Source organism: Dipodomys spectabilis, unplaced genomic scaffold (assembly GCF_019054845.1).
Source record: "Dipodomys spectabilis isolate Male_0828 unplaced genomic scaffold, ASM1905484v1 ptg000147l, whole genome shotgun sequence".
In the NCBI taxonomy this organism is placed as follows: domain Eukaryota; kingdom Metazoa; phylum Chordata; class Mammalia; order Rodentia; family Heteromyidae; genus Dipodomys; species Dipodomys spectabilis.
Window position 1 is genome coordinate 14,983,953 of NW_024870824.1, and position 18,430 is coordinate 15,002,382.

Below are 18,430 nucleotides of genomic sequence, written 5' to 3' on the forward strand. Positions count from 1 at the left end.
CAGCCAAGGGCAGAAGGCATGGCTTAAGTGGTTGAGTGTTGCCTAACAAGTACAAGACCTTGAGTTCAAATCCCAGTACCATCAAGGAAAAATAAAAGGTAATATTCAATATGTTCTAAAAATGATTCTCTCCTATTTCTCTCTTACAGCTTGCAGGAAGCCAAAGAAAAAGCTGAATCTAGAGCTAAAAGAGGGACTGAAAAGGTAATTGTCCTGGGATCTTCAAACCATAACGAAAAGATGCAGCCTGCCATTTCTCTGTAAAAGTCACTCTTGGAATTGTGAGAGGCCCATAGCCATGAGGAAAATTGATCTTCTTTTTTTAAAATTTTATTTGTGTAAATTGATCTTCTTTTAGTCCAGAGTCTGTCAAACTTTTTCTTCAGGGCCAAGTAGTGGCTTATATCAGCCACAGCATCATGACTACCACTGCTGAACTCGGTAGCTGTAGCTATCACAGAACCAAAGATTATGGACACACAAAGAGCACAACTGTGTGCTCAGAAAACTTTATTCTCCTAAACAGGGCACTGGAAAGGTTTTGCTCACAGAGTACATTTTTCAAACCTCTCTCTAAATGTACTCCATCCCCATATTGCAAAATGAAGATATAAGTCCAGAGAGACCGAAGAACTTGCTTATAAAGTTAGTGTATAAAACTATTAGTACCTGTATCTTCAATGGTATCTCAAGCGTGAAAAGTAGAAACTAAAATAGAATTTAAACATAGACTTCCTGACACGTAGTCCAGCATTCTTCCTAACACACTATATTTTAGGATTGCCTCGTTTGGTCAAACTAGAAGCATAGTTTGTGCCTTTATTTTTTTTAATTGTGAAAATACCGTACAGAGGGGTTACAATTACATGGGCAAGGTAATGAGTACATTTCTTATCAATCATTGTTGCCTCCTCCTTTGTTTCCCCTTCCCATCCCTTCCTATCTCCCTCCCCTTAACACCCCCCACTACCTCACAATCCCCCCTCCATGCCAAAGATGTATAGTTCATTTTCAACATAACATCCTGTACATCTCGTTGGTGCAATAGGTCCACCTGTATCCCTATTTAAACAATTTGTTTTTTCCCTTCCCCTCCACAAATTATACTAACATCAAATACAGTGAAAAGTGGTAGCCTGTAGGGAAGAAATTTTAAAATAAGCAGTATGCAAATAATATTTTCTTGAGGCCAAAGGACTGACTCCAGGTCTGTTACAACAGGTTGTGGTCATTTCTCTATACCTATCAAAAAACAATAAACATGATATCTCAATAACTTCACATATGAGTCCTGTAGGATGCAGTTATTGCAGTTTTATTGAACACAATTGTGTATCTAAATGAAAGAAATCTTTAAAAGAGAAAACTCTATCCTATGAGATCAATGCTGCTATCTATTGTACTTAGTATTGATGAGCCATTCTCTTTTACAAAATCTGACCAGGTATCAGCAGAGAGTTCTGAGGCACAACTGACTGGAAGGAGAAATTATAGTTATTTTCATTGAATTTCAACTTAAGAGAAAGAATTTAGGAAAATCACAAATTCAATATTAATTGGGGCCAATTACTAATTTGAATGTTTAAGTGATTTGTTTATTCTCTCTCTAGTCTACACACAATTCTTCATCTGATATTCTGCATGGTTTCTAGAGGTTAGCATGCATGTATATACACTAAGGATACATGTATATGCACACACACCACATATGTCACTTAGCTTACTTGTTCTCAGAAAAATCTGGCATGTATATTGAATAAATAACACTTGCATTACATATTGAATAGATAACACAGTTTAACCATTGTACTAATGAGGTATTTGAGGTACACAAAGCCAATAGCCTTCACCCCAATTCTCTTGATAGCAAAACTGAGATTCTAACTAATAACAAAATGAACTTTCAACAGGGTAGTACTTATCAGACTGTACTTAGGACAGAACTCGGAATAAGAAAAATTATATGATCATGTCATAAACCTAACAACTGAAGTTTCTGAGAATCTGTGGCTCTTGGAAGAGAATATTGGGAGGCATGGTAGACAAAGAAGAAAATTGTCTACAAATATCTGATGAACTCTCATGTTGCAAAAGGGCTGTGTGCATTCTATTTTTAATAAGCCAGAAAAATAAACCTTAAAAGTAGAGACTTAGTAAGGTTATTTTCCAAGATCCCTGCAAAGAATCACCATGGCTAATTTGTGGGAGTTATCTAGTAGAAATTTTAGAATGAACCATCTGTAAGATAATAGAGTTCTTATCACTGCAGAACTTGGATACCTTCTTGGAGGCCCTGGGATGAAAGGGATTGAAACACAGTATGGAGAATTAGACAACAGAACTTTGAGGTTTTTCTCAAGCATAGGATCCATTTATTTTTCTATGGCACCACAATGTTCTTTCATTATGATGTATTAGAGATAAATAATAAATCCCAGCAAGGACAGTCCCCAGAGGTCCAAAGTCATTAAGAGAATTTTATTTGCTTGTGATTGTAGCTCCAGTCTGAATGTGGAAACTAGCTCTCAAAGAAAAAGATACAAATGTTCTATTTAATTCTTACATTCTTAATAAGAATTGAATGATCCAGTAGCTAGCAAAGAAATTCTTAGGCCATTTTCTCTTGGAAGTGTTTAATAGAAACCAAGCAAACTAAAAACCAAGAAAATACCCAAATTCTTGTCTTATCTCCTTCTTTTAGGATACATGCGATGAATTTAGGAATCTTTTGCAAAATGGAAATCTTTACTGCACACGAGAAAATGACCCTGTGCGTGGCCCAGATGGCAAGACCCATGGCAACAAGTGTGCCATGTGTAAGACAGTCTTGTGAGTGTACAAATAAAGCTCTTATTGATGGTTGGAGAGGCTGGGAGGCAGAAAACCAGGCAGGTTATGTATCTTATTCTTTATTTCCTTGTATATAAAAGAAACATCTAATTCCTTATAAAGAATTTTCAAGTGAAATTTTCTTTATAATATCCAAGGTTCATTGTGCTAGGAATAAACAGATAATACATTGACAGCTTATTATGTTCTCTGGGGTAGAACCGACCAATAAATCATAACATCTTTCTTGTTAAAATACCAACTCCTTTCCCAAGTGAATATTTTCTCTGGATTAGTTTAGAATTCTCAGTTGGAGAAAAATGCACAGGTTTTATAACCAATCTAACCCCTATAACTATTTTTTTAATATCCCATTTCAGAAAATGAAAAGTGTTCCTTTACCCAAAGTGTGGAAGTATATTTAAAGTATTTATGTATTTAATAGTAAATGGTCTAATGTCTAAAATATGCAACATGCATGGTTAGGAAAAGATGAGTAACAAATCCTTCTCAGGAAAAAGATAATGTGCTAAGTATTAGACCTGGACATAAGCTAATATGGTACAAGAGAGAAATTGAGAGGTAGGTAGTGACATGTGTAAGAGGCTATGAAACCTTGGGGAAGGCACCACTAATTGAAAGCTCTACGTATAGCTAGAAATAGACCTTACAATAGACCATATGATCACAGCAAGAAGGATGAGACAATGACATAGATGAGATATCAATTAAGAAAATTATAAGCCAGGCACCAGTGGCTCACACCTGTAATCCTAGCTACTCAGGAGGCTGAGATCTGAGGATCACGGTTCAAAGCCAGCCTGGGCAGGAAACTCCCTGAGACTCTTATCTCCAATAAACCACTAGAAAACAGGAAGTGCATTGTAGCTCAAGTGGTAGAGCACTTCCCTGGAGCTGAGGAGCACAGAGACAGCACCCAGGCCCAGAGTTCAAGCCCCACAACCAGGAAAAAAAAAAATTACAGTAAGGAACATGTGATTTGTTTATTAGAACTGACCATCTTTACCAACACTGAATGCCAAACCAAGCATTTTGAGATCAGTTCTACATGCAGTGAGAAACTACTAAAATTTTTCATGTATGAAAGGAAGTAGCAGAAACCTCATTTCTCTAGGAAGATCCACTATTAGCAGTAAAAAGATGAAAAAGAGAAAGAAGAGGCTCATTCCTAAAGGTCCTGAGGTTGAAGGAGGGTCTGTAGTAATCCAGTAACTTAAAAATCAGTGTTGCTGGCAACAGCTATGTAAGCTTTTTTAAGAGAGGAAATAGAGATGGCTCTAGTGTTTTACTTTTCTTCCCATGGAGACAATCCAGGAAGAATATAATCCTTGGTAAATAAAGTAATTCTTGGGGGAGGATGCTTCTTAAATATGAGGAATTTATAAGAAACACAGAAGGAGGTACCCAGTGGACATTCAGGAAATGCTAATTAACCACTCGTCTTGTTTGTAGTCATGTATATTGGTTTTCTCCCACTGTAATGAGAAATTTTTCCAGGCCAAGAACTTCACATGACACATTCTTTTCATTCTGAGAGAAGAGGGACTGTAGATTTAGTGGTGGTGAAAGGCTCAGAGAAATGTGCTCTGCTCTCTGTAAGCGATTCCTCCCAATTTCCCACTTTCTAATTTCCAGCAAGAAAGAAGATGAAGAAAGAAAGAGAAAAGAAGAAGAAAATCAGAGAAATGCTGCAGGTTCAAATGGTGGTGGAGGTAAAGCTAAGGTGAGAGCAACTTCCCTATCCTACAGCCACAGTGGGCCAGACTCAGTGCCAGGGGAACTTGTCGGGGCCTGAGCCGTAGGGAGCTGTAGATTGTAATAAATCTGAATGGCTTTTAGAACAACAAAGGACTTTTCTTTGAAGCTGTAGGGGAAATATTAGCTAAGGAAGCTTCTTAAGGACTCTGTTTGACTTCTTCAAGCTGGAAATTATTAATAATATACCCTTCCTCGGGTAATCTAGCCCTCATGACACTATTCTTTCTCATCGGTATCATGTGCTCTTCATTGGCTTTCATTATTCTTTCCTGCTCTGGATGAAGCCAATATTATTTCTTTTAGTTGTTTTATTTTTTTTGTGGGGTGGGGGTATGTGTGTGTGCACACATGTGTGGGTACTAGGGCTTGAACTAAGGATCTCATGCTCTGGTTTGGCTTCTTCACTAAGACTAACACTCACTCTTTATTGGTTTATTAGTTAATAGGCAATGAATCTCCTACATTTGTCTGCTTGAGCTAGCTTTTATCTAGGATCCTCAGTTCTCAAGCTCCTGAATAGCTAGTACTACAAGCGTGGGCCCTCAGTGCTCAATTGAAGCCATATTATCTTTTTTTTGTGGGTCATGTGGCTTGAACTCTGAGCCTGAGTGCTGTCCCTCAGCTCTTCAGCTCAAGGTTAGCACTCTACCACTTGAGCCACAGTGCCATTTCCAGTTTTCTGGTGGTTAACTGGAGATAAGAGTCTCACCCACTTACCTGTCTGGCTGGCTTTGAACCGTGATCCTCGTATCTCAGTAGCTAGGATTACAGGCATGAGCCACCAGTGCCCAGCTGAACCCAGATTTTTAGGGCATCTTTCCTACACAGATGGTGAGGGCAGATTAGAGTGCAATCCTTCCCCTTCCACTTCAATTTACATTTCATAAAGGCTAACTTCATCTTCTTCACCACTTCTATGGGGATAAAAGGAAATAATTTAGGCAAGCTTAGCATAGATCTTGAAACATGTTATAGCATGAACCTGACAGGATTACACATAAAATAACTCTTGGAGCCTGTGGAAATAGTTTTGTGAGATTTATGAATACCATCTCTTTGCATCTGAATCCAACAAATGCCTCAGAAATACCTTTGATGGACCCTATCCCTTCTTTATTTTCCATCTCACTTTAGGAGGTTGAATCATCAAGAAGTAGATGGTTGTACATGTCTGTTCTCCATAATTCAGGAAAGCCTATCCTTGACATTTTCTCATTACTATGTGCTTCCTGCTGCATTGTGCTTCTCCCTTTTATTCATACCAGATTTTAGCAAAACCTTAGCGAATACTATAGTATTGTATGTCATAGGGCATTGATTGTTGCTACTTGTTTCCACCATTTTTGCAGGAAAAGGAGTTATAAATAAAACCCAAATAAATGAGTGTTTCAATACAATGTTACATGCCAGGACAACAGCAGGACAGAGTTGGTCTGTGGGCTAAATTCCAGTCATCATTGTAGTTTGTCAATGTGAATTTTTAAAGGCAGCATTAGGAGCTATAACAATGGAGCCCTTATAATTAGAATATGGATAATTCTGGCCTCTCTCTGTGAATAGTAGCCCTCCAACCAGAGTTTTAGAAGATATAATTCTTATAAGGTGAAATAAACAAGCATTTCTCTTGTTCAGACTGTACCAAACTTCATGGCAATAGAGTGGATTAAGTAACTCAAGAGGCTTGCTTCTTCTCCCTTGTCAGGACCAATGTGCTGAATTTCGGGAACATATGAAAAACGGAAAACTCAGCTGCACTCGGGAGAGTGACCCCGTACGCGGTGCTGATGGGAAATCATACAACAACAAATGTGCCATGTGTAAAGAGTTACTGTAAGTGCTTATCACATTAGGCATGTCTAAATGATTGTCACACAGCCTTCCTGCATCGAGGGCTATTTTCATAGTCTATGACCTCCTCCATGAAAATCACCATTTGTTCATTACTAAATTATACATCTTTCTCTTGCATTTCCTAAAAATGTAGGAATCCTAGAAGGGTAGCCAGTCATGTGGCTGATTCCTCCTTTGTTTCATCTTATAATTTTGGCTCCCTCGACACCATCACAACAGATCGTATGTTTCCTTGTGCCTGAATCCCAGGAAGATTTTGTGATTCCAAATGACCATTTGGAATAAGTGCCCAATGTAGCTGAAGAGTGCTAGTTTCTTGTCATGGGTTCAGGATACACTTCCTGTATAAAAAGGCTAAAGATTTTCTATTTATTTTTTATTTTTTATTTTATTGTTCTGTTTATTGAATTATATTGCTTTTTGACCCAACTCAGCCACATTACCGCAAGTAGCCTAATACCCCTACAACCTGTAAATTGAGACTGTTCTAGATCACTTTGAAGACTATGTGTAGCTGTAAAATGTGCTTCAATGCTCTGAATTATGGCATTTATATATGCATACATAGAAATTGTCCTGTATGAAAACAAGTGAAATTTTGAACGTGGTTTTAATATCTGGGTGTGGAGATATGTGAATTTCCTGCTTTTGCTTGTTAAAAATCAGGTTACTATGCCAGAATTGAGATCTTATAAATAAAGTTGTGGCATGATCAGTGAATCTGAATTTTTAACTATCGTTCAAGTGGTTGCTATGCACATAAAAACCTAGAGCTAACTGGCATGAATTTATGACAAAAGCAAGACATTACACCCAGGGTAAACCTCAGTCACTACTCATATTGCTCTTATGACTATTTTGGACTTTAAGAATAATATTATATTTTTTTTAATATTATAACTTTTTTAATATTATAACTTTTTTTTTTTTTTGAGTCCGGTCGTGGGGCCTGAACTCTGGGCCTGGGCGCTGTCCCTCAGCTCTTCAGCTCAAGGCTAGCGCTCGACCACTTGAGCCACAGCGCCACTTCTGGCTTTTTCTTCTTGCTTATGTGGTGCTGAGGAATCGAACCCAGGGCCTTGAGCATGCAAGGCAAGCGCTCTACCACTGAGCCACCTTCCCAGCCCCTGTTATACTTAACTTTAAGAAATAAATGTTATAATAGGCTGACTCAAACTTACAAAGCCAGAATGGGGAATTAATGGCACATTCAAACTCATATCTCACACTGAAAAGTTGAATGTCTGGAGAAATTTGCTTTAAATATCTAAAAGATTAATACCAAGTAGCAATAAATTCAGTATATTTGCTCTATTTTGTTCCAAGCCTGTGAGTTAAGACTAAAGGACAGAAGTTATAGAAGGATGTATTTGAACTCAAATAACAAAAGCTTTGTAAACACATGACTTGATGTACTCTGTGACAAAGGGGCTTGTTCTACTTGAGTCTGACTCACACAACTGGTGTCCCTCTTGAGGAGAGGCAGATTTAGTTGCAAGAAAGGATGTTAACATGTATTCCTGAGTAGTGCTAACAAGATGACTAATGCCCCTTTTCTCTTTCAGGCAAAGAGAAATAGAAGAAAAAAATAAGAATTCAGGCTCAAGATCAAATGGAACTGGATCAGAAAAAGTGAGTCCTTAACTTGCTTTTGAGAATGATCTTCCCATCAGTCAGTCAATATTTGACTGTGGGGGAAAAAAGGTGGAAAGAGGGTGTTGATGTGATTAGCTGAGATTTTTCCCTTAGAAGATCAGGAGACAGCACCAGCTGGCTCAGTGTAAAATTCTAATGCCAATCAGAAATATTTTCATTTAACATCCTATACAGCACCTTCACAAATACTAGTTTAACTCATTCCTCAGCAGCGTGGTCAAATAAGAATTTTTTTTGTCTTTACTGGAGCTTGAATATGGGACTTCACATTCTTGCTAGTTTTTTTAAGTGGTGCTCTACCACTTAAACCACATCTTCCTTCCAGCTTTTTCATGTTTAATTGGAGATAAGAGTCTCATGGACATTGCTGTCTGGGTTAGATTCAAACCAGTGTCCTCAGATCTCAGCCTACTGAGAAGCTAGGATTATAGATATGTGTCACCAGCATCCAGCATTCAAATACTATTTTAAACGTGTACTTTAAAGAAAACAAGGTTCTGCAAGTATATTACTTTTCCATTGCTGTATTAACAAGTTACTACTTGCAATAACAAATACAATAACAAAAGCAAATGCTAATTTACAATAACACAAAGTTAACACAAAGTTTATATTCTTAAGATGTTCTAAATGGTCTCACTAAGACTAACATCTTCACTTCTTCGTAACGTTGCATTCCTTTGTGGAGAATCTAGGGGGAATCTACTTCTTTTCTTTTTCTAACTTGTGGAAAAGCCGACATTGCTTGGTTTGTAGCACATCTAAACCAGCAATGGCCCGTCGAGTCTTTTTTTGTACCTTTTTTATTATAAAAATACTGTACAGGGAGTTACAGTTACATGAGCAAGGTAATGAGTACATTTCCTATGAAGCATACCTCCTCCTTTGTTTTTCCCCTACCATTCCTTCCCTCCCAACTCCACAACTACATTCCCCCACACACATAAATTGTAAAGATCGTCTTTCAACATAGTGTCTTGTGTATCACACTATTACAATGGGTCAACCTATATCCCTACTTAAGAATTTTGTTTTTTCCCTTCTGCTTGCCAAATTAGAAAAGTATATATACAAGATGCAGGGCACCGACATCAAATACAGTGAAAACAGGAGTTATACTATGGGGGAGGAACATACAAAGAAACAAAAAAATCACATGGTACATTATAAATACATTATAAACAATAGCAAGCAAGAAAAAAAAACACTGTATCACTATCTTAGGGTTCATTTCGCTTAACATCATCTTATATGGTCATATGTACATAACTTTTGAATTTTCAGCTTGTCCCAGACATATACTAGTTATTGTAAATAAGGGAAACCAGTGAACCTATGTTTCTTTGGGCCTGGCTTACTTCACTTAATATAAATTTTTGAAATCTTTTCATTTCCTAACAAATGGGGCAATGTCATTCTTTCCGATGGAGGCATAGAATGCCATTGTGTGTGTGTGTGTGTGTGTGTGTGTGTGTGTAATACATTTTCTTGATCCACTCATCTACTGAGGGGCATCTGGGTTGGTTCCATATCTTAGCTATGATAAATAATGCTGCAATAAGCATAGTTGTGCTGATAGCTTTGGTATGGTCTTATTTGTGATCATTTGGGTAAATACCCAAAAGTGGGATTTCTGGGTCATAATGGAGCTGTATGTGAAGTCTTTGAGAAACCTCCATCCTGCTTTCCAAAGTGGTTGAACAAATTTACACTCCCACCAACAATGAAGTAAGGTTCCCTTCTGTCCACATCCCCTCCAGCATCTGTTGTTATTCTTGATTTTAGCCATTCTAACTGGGGTGAGGTGGAATCACAATGTTGTTTTGATTTGCATTTCTTTTATGGCTAGGAAGACTGAGCATTTCTTCATATGTCTATTGGCCATTCTTATTTCTTCTTCAGAGAAGTTTCTCTTTAAAAGTCTTTAGGCCACTTATTTATCGGGCAGTTGTTTATTTGAGCATTTGTTAGTGTGGGAATTAATTTTTTGAGTTCCAAGTATATTTTTGATATGAGACCATTATCTGTTTTATGGCTAGTGAAAGTTTTCTCCCAACCCATGGGCTTTCTATTGATCTTGCTAGCTATGTACTTTGCCATGCAGAAGCTCTACAGCTTCATGCAATCCCATTTCTCCAACATTTCTTTGATTTGTTGTGATTCTGGGTCTCTATTAAGAAAATTTTGGGGCTGGGAAGGTGGCTCCATGGTAGAGCGCTTGCCTGAGGCCCTGGGTTCGATTCCTCAGCACCACAGAAGCAAAAAGAAAAAAGCCGGAAGTGGCACTGTGGCTCAAGTGGTAGAGCGGTAGCCTTGAGCTGAAGAGCTGAGGGACAGCGCCCAGGCCCAGACCGGACTCAAAAAAACAAAAAAAAAGAAAATTTAGGCCTGTGCCAAGGAGACCTAGGGTTTCTCCTATTCCTTCCTGTAATGTTTTCAGGGTGTCTGCTTTGACTCCAAGGTCTTTGATTCATTTGGAGTTCATTCTGGTTCAGGGTGATATATACAGATCTAGCTTTAGTTTTCTACTGGTGATTAACCAGTTTTGCCAACACCATTTACTGAAGAAGCTGTCTTTCTTCCATTCTATTTTTTTAGCTCCCTTATCAAAGATTAGGTGGCTATACGTCTGTAGATTCATTTCTGGATTTTCAATTCTATTCCATTGGTCCTCAGGTCTGATCTTGTGCCAGTACCAAGCTGTTTTGATTACTATGGCTTGGTAGTAGAGTTTGAAATTTGGTATTGATATTCCTCCAGCACTATTCTTTCTGTTAAGGATTGTTTTTGCTATTCCGGTTCTTTTATTGTTCCATGTCAATTTTTGGATTGCTTCTTCTATTTCATTGAAAAATAAGGTTGGAATATTGATAGGTATTGCATTGAATTTGTAGATAGCCTTGGGAAGTACTGTCATTTTCACGATGTTGATCCTTCCCAATCCAGGAGCATGGGAGGTTTTTCCACTTCCTAAGTTCTACTTTGTTTTCCTTTATCAGGTTTTTAAAGTTTTCATCATAGAGGTCCTTCACTTCTTTGGTTAAGTTAATTCCTAGGTATTTTTTTGTGTGGGGGGCTATTACAAAAGGAGTTGCTTTCCTGATTTCAGCTGTGCTCTTCTCATTGTTGGCATACAGAAAAGCCATTGATTTTTGAGGGTTAATTTTATACCCAGCTACTTTGCCAAAGTTTCAAATCAGCTTGAGTAATTTGGGAATGGAGTCCATGGGATTCTTTAAATACAAGAACATGTCATCTGCAAAGAGGGAGAGTTTTTCTTCATCTTTCCATATTTTGATTCCCTTTATGTCTGCATCTTGTCTTATTGCTGTAGTCAGGCATTCTAATACTAGATTGAAGAGAAGTGGAGAGAGTGGACATCCTTGTCTCGTTCCTGAGTTAAGAGGAAATGGCTTTAGGTTTTCACCATTAAGTATAATTCTGGCTGTAGATTTGCCATATACAGCCTTTATTGCATTGAGGAATGTTCCCTGGATTCCTAGTTTTTCCAGAGCCTTCATCATAAAGGGGTGTTGGATCTTGTCTTTTCTGCAATATTGAGATAACCATGTGGTTTTTATCCTTGCTGCTGTTGATGTGATGAATTATGTTAATTGATTTGTGTATATTGAACCAGGTTTGCATCCCTGAAACGAATCCTGTTTGATTGCAGTGTATAATTTTTTTTGATGAATTGTTGAAGTCAATTGGCAAAAATTTTGTTGAGAAGTTTGCATCAATATTCATCAAAGAAATTGGTCTATAGTTCTCTTTCTTTGATGAGTCCCTGCCTGGTTTTGGGATGAGGGTTATGATGGCTTCATAGAAAGAGTTCAGTAGTGAACTTTCTCTTTCAATTTTATTGATGAGTTAGAGAAATATTGGTGTGAGTTCTACTTTGAAGGCCTTGTAGAATTCTGCTGTAAATCCATCCAGTCCTGGGCTTTTCTTTGATGGGAGGTCTTTTATTGCCGTTTCTATTTCAGTGTTTGATATGGACCTTTTAAGTTGGTTTAACTCATCTTGTTAGTTTTGGCATGTGGATATTTGCAAGGAAATCGTCAATTTCTTCCAGAGTCTCAAACTTAATAGCATAAAGGTTTGAGAAGTATTCCCTTATAATGTTCTGAATCTTGGTTGTTTCTGTGGTGATGTTTCCATTCTCATTTCTGAATTTGCTTATTTAGGTGTGTTCTCTTCTTTTTCTGATAAGATTTGCTAAGGGTCTGTCATTTTTGTTAATTTTTTTCAAAGAACTAACTCTTCATTGATTCTTTCTATGGTTTTTTTTATTCTAATTCATTTAATTATGATTTAATTTTAATAATTTCTTTCTGTCTACTATATTGGGGCTTAGCTTGCTGCTCTTTTTCAAGGAGCTTCAGATGTGTCATTAAATTGTTGGTTTCAGATCTCTCCAATTTGTCGATGTAGGAACTCAAAGTTATAAACTTGTCTCTGAGTACTGCCTTTGCTGTGTCCCAGAGGAGCTGGTAATTTTTTTTTTTTTGGTCCGGTTGTGGAGCCTGAACTGTGGGCCTGAGCACTGTCCCTCAGCTCTTCAACTAGTGCCCTACCACTTGAGCCACAGCGCCACTTCCGGTTTTTTTCTTTTTGCTTACGTGGTGCTGAGAAATCGAACCCAGGGCCTCAGGCATGCTAGGCAAGCGCTCTACCACTGAGCCAACTTTCCAGCCTTGGAGCTGGTAATTTATGTGTTCATTTTTGTTGAATATCATACATATTTGAATTTCCTTTCTAATCTCTTCCATGACCCACTGGTGATTCAACAGTGTGTTGTTCAGCCTCCATGTGTTACAGGACTTTCCTTGGTGGCTTTTGGTGTTGAGTTTTAATTTTATTCCCTTGTGGTCTGAGAGAGTGTAGGGCATAACTTCAAGGTTTCTGAATTTGGACAACTTTGCCTTGTGACCTAAAATGTGGTTTATTTTGGAAAATTTTCCATGTGCTGCTGAGAAGAACATGTGCTCTGATGCTGCTGGGTGAAATATTCGGTAGATGTCTATTAAATCTAGTTGATCTATACAGTTGATTAGATCTGCAGTATCTCTGTTGAGTTTTTGCTGGGATTATCTTTCTAGTGGGGATAGTCATGTGTTAACATCCCCAACAACTAATGTCTTTGGATGTATGTGAGCTTTGAGGGAAAATAGTGTTTCTTGGATAAATTTGGGTGCTCCATTGTTTGGTGAATAGATATTTAGAATTGTAATATTCTCCTGAAGGAGCGATCCCTTAATTAGTATATAACAACCTTCTTAATCTCTTCTCATTATTTTAATTTGAAGTCTATTTTATCTGATATTAGGATTGCAACTCCTGCCTGTTTATGGGGGCCATTTGCTTGGTAGATTTTGTTCCAGCCCTTCACTTTCAGAATATGTTTGTTTTTATGGGCAAGGTGTGACTCTTGAAGGCAGCACATAGAAAGATCTTGCTTTTTAATCGAACTAGACAGTTTGTGTCACTTAATTGGAGAGTTAGGACTAAGAAGTGTTGGTAGTTCATGCCTTGTTATCCATCTTCTTGGGGGCTGTGACAACTAGATTCTTCCTATAGTTCTTGGATTCTCAGTTTGGGTGTGGTTTCTTTGCCTTTATTGTGGTCTTGTTGGTTTTTATGTATAGGATATCATTAAGTATCTTTTGTAGGCCTGGTTGGGGGAGATACATTGTTGCAGTTTTTCTTTGTTAAAGAAGGTTTTTATTTGGCCTGTCATTATGAAGGGGAGTTTAGCTGAGTACAGTATTCTTCAATGGTAGTTGTTTGTCTTTAGGGCATGACATACATCATTCCAGGCTCTTCTTGCTTTAATTGTCTCTGCTGAGAAATCACCTCTGCTGAGGTGATTCTGATTGGTTTCCCTTTATAGGTGATTGATCTTTTCTCCTTGACAGCTTTAAGGATCCTTCCTTGGCCTGAATTGATCCTGTGCAGATTATAATATGACAATGGGATGTCCTGTTCTGGTCTTGTATATTTGGGGCTCTAAAAGCTTCTTGTATTTGAATATGCCTATCTTTTTGCATGTATGGAAAGATCTCTGCTAGGATCCTGTTAAATAAATTTCCTAGACTGTTAACTCTGTCTCTAGGTGCTCATCTACACCCATTATCCTCAGATTAGGTCTTCTGGTGGTGTCTTCTAAATGTTGAATAGATCTATCATATTTCTTGGATAGTTGTATGTTCTTTCTCTGTATATCTAGGCTGTCTTCAATTCCAGAGTTTTGATCTTCTGCATGGTCTAACCTACTGTCAAGACTTTCTACTTTGTTTTTTTATTTCCTTTCCTTCTAGTTGGTAGGCTTTGATGGCCTCAAATTCTTTGTTGGGGCTTTGTTTTAGATCTTGAATGGACTTCTTTACTTCCTTAATTTGGTGTTCAGTGTTTATTCTCAAATCCTTGGTTGATTGGTTATGGTTTCCTTGTACTCCCTTTCCTTCTAATGGGCTCCATTCAGCATTCCCTTTGTGGTCTCCCTGGATTCCTTCAGCTGTCTGTTTATGGATTCTATGAATGCCTCTATTGATCTTTGTCTATTTTCATCCTGTTCACACAATTACTGTATTACTCTCTGATTAGCTTCCTCACTCTCACACAATTCCTGTACCTTGACTGTTCTCAGCCTGTTCATGCAATGCCTGTATTACTCTTTAACTGTTCTCAAACTGCTCACACAATTCCAGTATTAATCTTTGATTAGCTTCCTCATGCTCACGAGATTTCTGTATTAATTTTTGGTTAGCCTCATCATGCTCATGAAGTTCCTGTATTAATCTTTGGTTAGCCTTGTCTTACTCCCTATCACACTCACACTGAGTCCTTTGCAGGTTTTCAATCTTTTCACTCACCATGTTTAAGAATAGTGTTTGTAGAGATTTTTGGGAACTCTCCTCTGGATTATTCATTAATTGTTCTGTCACCTGATTATCATGAGTGGGAGTTGAGATACCTGGACTTGCCATTTTTCTTGTGTTTCTCTGGCTTGTTCTGCCCATTTGGTTCAAAAGTAACACCAATTTTGTGCTAGAACACTATTTTAAGGCAAGCATCAACCAGAGTCCTGTAGTTGCACAGTCAAAATGGCTGCAGATACAAGCTAGTTCAACACATACAATCTATTTAACATCAAACAATATGAATTTATAGCCTAAGAACATCAAAATGGCATTCAGCAGACCAGAAATTAATAGGTTCAGGGAGAATTGTGGGTTAAAATAGGATTAGAGGGATGTAGAGAGGTAAATGGAAAGAGTGAATTTAACCAGTCCTAATCTCAGAGAGGAAATGAATAGAGCAGAATGAAAGGAGATAAAGAAACAAGAAAAAATGAAAAAACAAACATTTAAATTTAAAAATGAAACACTTAAAAATTATGTAAAAATAAAGAAATAATACTGATAGAAGAAAAGGATAGGATGAGAGGAGAAGAGAAATAAAAAGAAATAATGAAAAAATAAAAAAAATTTAAAAATGGAGTACTTAAAAATGATATAGGTATAAAGAAATAATAATACTATTAAAAAAGTTAAGTCTAAGAGGTTGTGCATTCAGCAATCAATTTCTGAATTATGTACACAATGAAGGATAAGGTCTAATAATTGATGACGGGCACATATCTGTGGATGAGCAGAACATCAACTAAGTCACTCAAAACAAAAGGACCAAAAGTTAAACACACACACACACACACACACACACACACACACACACACACACCTAAAGAAAAAATTATGAAAAAAATAGAAAAAAAATTAAATTAAAAAAATTAGGTAGTAAAACAAATTATTTGAACTTGGGGGGCGGGTAGGATCTTGTATCTCCCCTGTGTCTGTAACCAATCTCTTGGTGGAGTCTCTGTTTTGCTTGTGGTGTTTGGTTTTCCTGTGTCTTGATTAGTTTCTTAAGTCAGTTTGTTTGAGCGGGCAGAAAAATGCTCTGCCTTACCCAAGACATTGAGATCCTCCTCCCAGGCTAGTTCAGTGGGAGGAAGATTTGCTTTTGAGTATCACAAAAGAGGGAGATGGCTGTTTTCTCTAGCTTGGAGCTGCTGTGATGAGGCTAGGTTCTGGGTAGGTCTGAGGCCTATCAGCAATAAGTAGCTTTTCCTTAGGGCACTAGCTCCTGAGATACTCACAGAGCCCATCCTGGAGCCATTCTCAGGATTTATGATTACTGAGTTTCAATTGTTTGTCTTTTCCCCCTTACACTGCTGGGCATGCTGCCTAGACTGCAGTGGGGAAGACCAGCCTCTGGCTCTGTCACTCCTCTGGGAGCAGACCTTCTCTGCCTAGGAAGGGCAACTTTCCCCAGGGTGGAGCTGAGCCCAGCAGGTCAGGTCAGGTTCCTGTGACCTGCTGAATGGTTTCTATTGTTTTCTTCCAAGGCCTGAGTTGGATCTAGCTGCTCAATTGGGGTCTTTGTCAATATCAAAGATGGAGTTCTTCTTTGGTGGGGGGGAGGGGCTACCTTCCCACCACTGCTCCATGAGGAGTAAGGATGTCTTGGGGGTATTCACTTCAGCCTCTTGGTTTCCCGGCCATCCCTGGTCTGCAATCAGCAGGAAGAAGATTTCTGCTCCTTGTCAGTTCTTGCTGGTGGTGAGTAGAATCTGCTCGCACACTGTGTCTGGCTCCTTTGATCTGGGCTCTCTCTGTTATGTGGCAGCCACCACTGCTGTCGCCACCACCGCTGCATATGCTGTAAAGTGTCTTGACCAAGCTGCCTGGATTTTTTTCTCTCTGGCTAAACTCTCTATACTGTGATGGCACACTTGGTGTGATTCTCTAGCCTAGGACTGGTCACTGGAACACTAAAACTGCTTCCTATGCAAGAGCTTGTTTAGCCTCCAGTTTCTCCTCTGCCATCTTCCACTTTCCCTTGAGTCTTTCTTATTCTTTCTCAGTCTGAAACTGAGTCTTTCTCTGTCTCTTTCTCAAGACATCAACCTTCAACAATCCTCACTTCAAATGGCTGATTGTAAACCTTAATTCTATATGCCACCATAAGTAGCACCTGACATAGAAGGAAACCTATTTATAGACATCTCCGAAATTACAACAGGGACAGTTGCATAGGCCACAGTTCTGCTAACTACAGCGAGATTAGGTGGCTGCATGACTCTTGTGTAGAAATGACAAATCTGCTGATTGTTCAAATGTAAGCAAACACAAAAATGGAAAGACACTTTCAACACAATCTTTCCTTCTTTCCAGGATGTGTGTGATCAATTTAGAAGCCAAATGAAAAATGGAAATCTTCTCTGCACTCGAGAAAGTGACCCTGTCCGAGGACCAGATGGCAAGACTCATGTCAATAAGTGTTCCATGTGTAAGGATAAGCTGTGAGTATTCGCCCCCCCAAAATGGAAATTCTTCAGTGTGTAGTAGCCATTCTTAACAGTTTGAGTGAAAGGAAGGTGTTCTAGAAGTAGATCTTGGGATAGAAGAGATATTAATTCACTTTAGTTGAATTTTTTTCTTGCTTCCTTTCCTTTAGGGAACGAGAAGCAGCTGAGAAGAAAAAGAAAGAGGATGAAGCCAAAAGGACAACAGGAGAAAGGAGCAAGGACAAGGAGGTCAAAGATATTAGTGACTAAACCTGGCTGCTATATTGTGCAGGGAATTCATTTAGCAGTTTTTTTTTTTGCTTTTTTGTTTTGTTTTTTGGAATACTTGCTCTCTCCTAATTGATGAGGATATAATGGTTTAAAAAAATGAAATGAAAAGGAAAAGAGAAAACAAACATGGCTATCTCTTACAAACTAAAAATACACCATTCAATGACTTCAGAGCAACTCTAACTTATAGCACCATTGATAAGTGTCGAGTTATTTTGACTCTTTGTTCAGTGAATAATTGAATTCCTGAGGTTTTAAAAACACATCAATAAGTAAATACCAAAAGTACACAAAAGGAAGCAAATGACAAATATTTTAGCCCTGGCATTTTACTACCCTCTAGTGTTCAGTTTGGGGCTTTATCAGTAGTACTTAATAAAATAACAGAATATTACATAGCACCATAGACTCCAGCTAGAAAAGTAAAACTGTAGCTATATTTATAAATAGATGGAAATATTGGTATTTTGGGTATATGTAAAAAAAAAAAGTCGTGATTTTACCTATACACGCAAAGGAAAACAAGCTTTACATCTTATCACAGTTAAACATTCTCAAAACTCTATCTTATGGCCTGTTTCAATTTTACAACTGAGAAAAATTCAAGGAACTATAACTACACATAAGAAATAAGTAGAACGTGTTACCTAATTTTTGAAAACAAGGTTTGCA

General features: G+C 38.0%; 1 protein-coding gene across 1 annotated transcript in view; it reads left to right on the top strand.

The window, feature by feature from the left end:
* The window catches only part of Spink5 (serine peptidase inhibitor Kazal type 5), an 85,357-nt gene that overhangs the window by 52,956 nt on the left and 13,971 nt on the right, over positions 1-18,430 (top strand). The window contains exons 20-26 of the mRNA XM_042692127.1: positions 150-204; positions 2,702-2,829; positions 4,486-4,573; positions 6,311-6,438; positions 8,025-8,091; positions 17,355-17,482; positions 17,638-17,716. Coding sequence (XP_042548061.1) covers positions 150-204; positions 2,702-2,829; positions 4,486-4,573; positions 6,311-6,438; positions 8,025-8,091; positions 17,355-17,482; positions 17,638-17,716 — 673 coding nt within the window. The remainder of the gene's footprint in view (positions 1-149; positions 205-2,701; positions 2,830-4,485; positions 4,574-6,310; positions 6,439-8,024; positions 8,092-17,354; positions 17,483-17,637; positions 17,717-18,430) is intronic.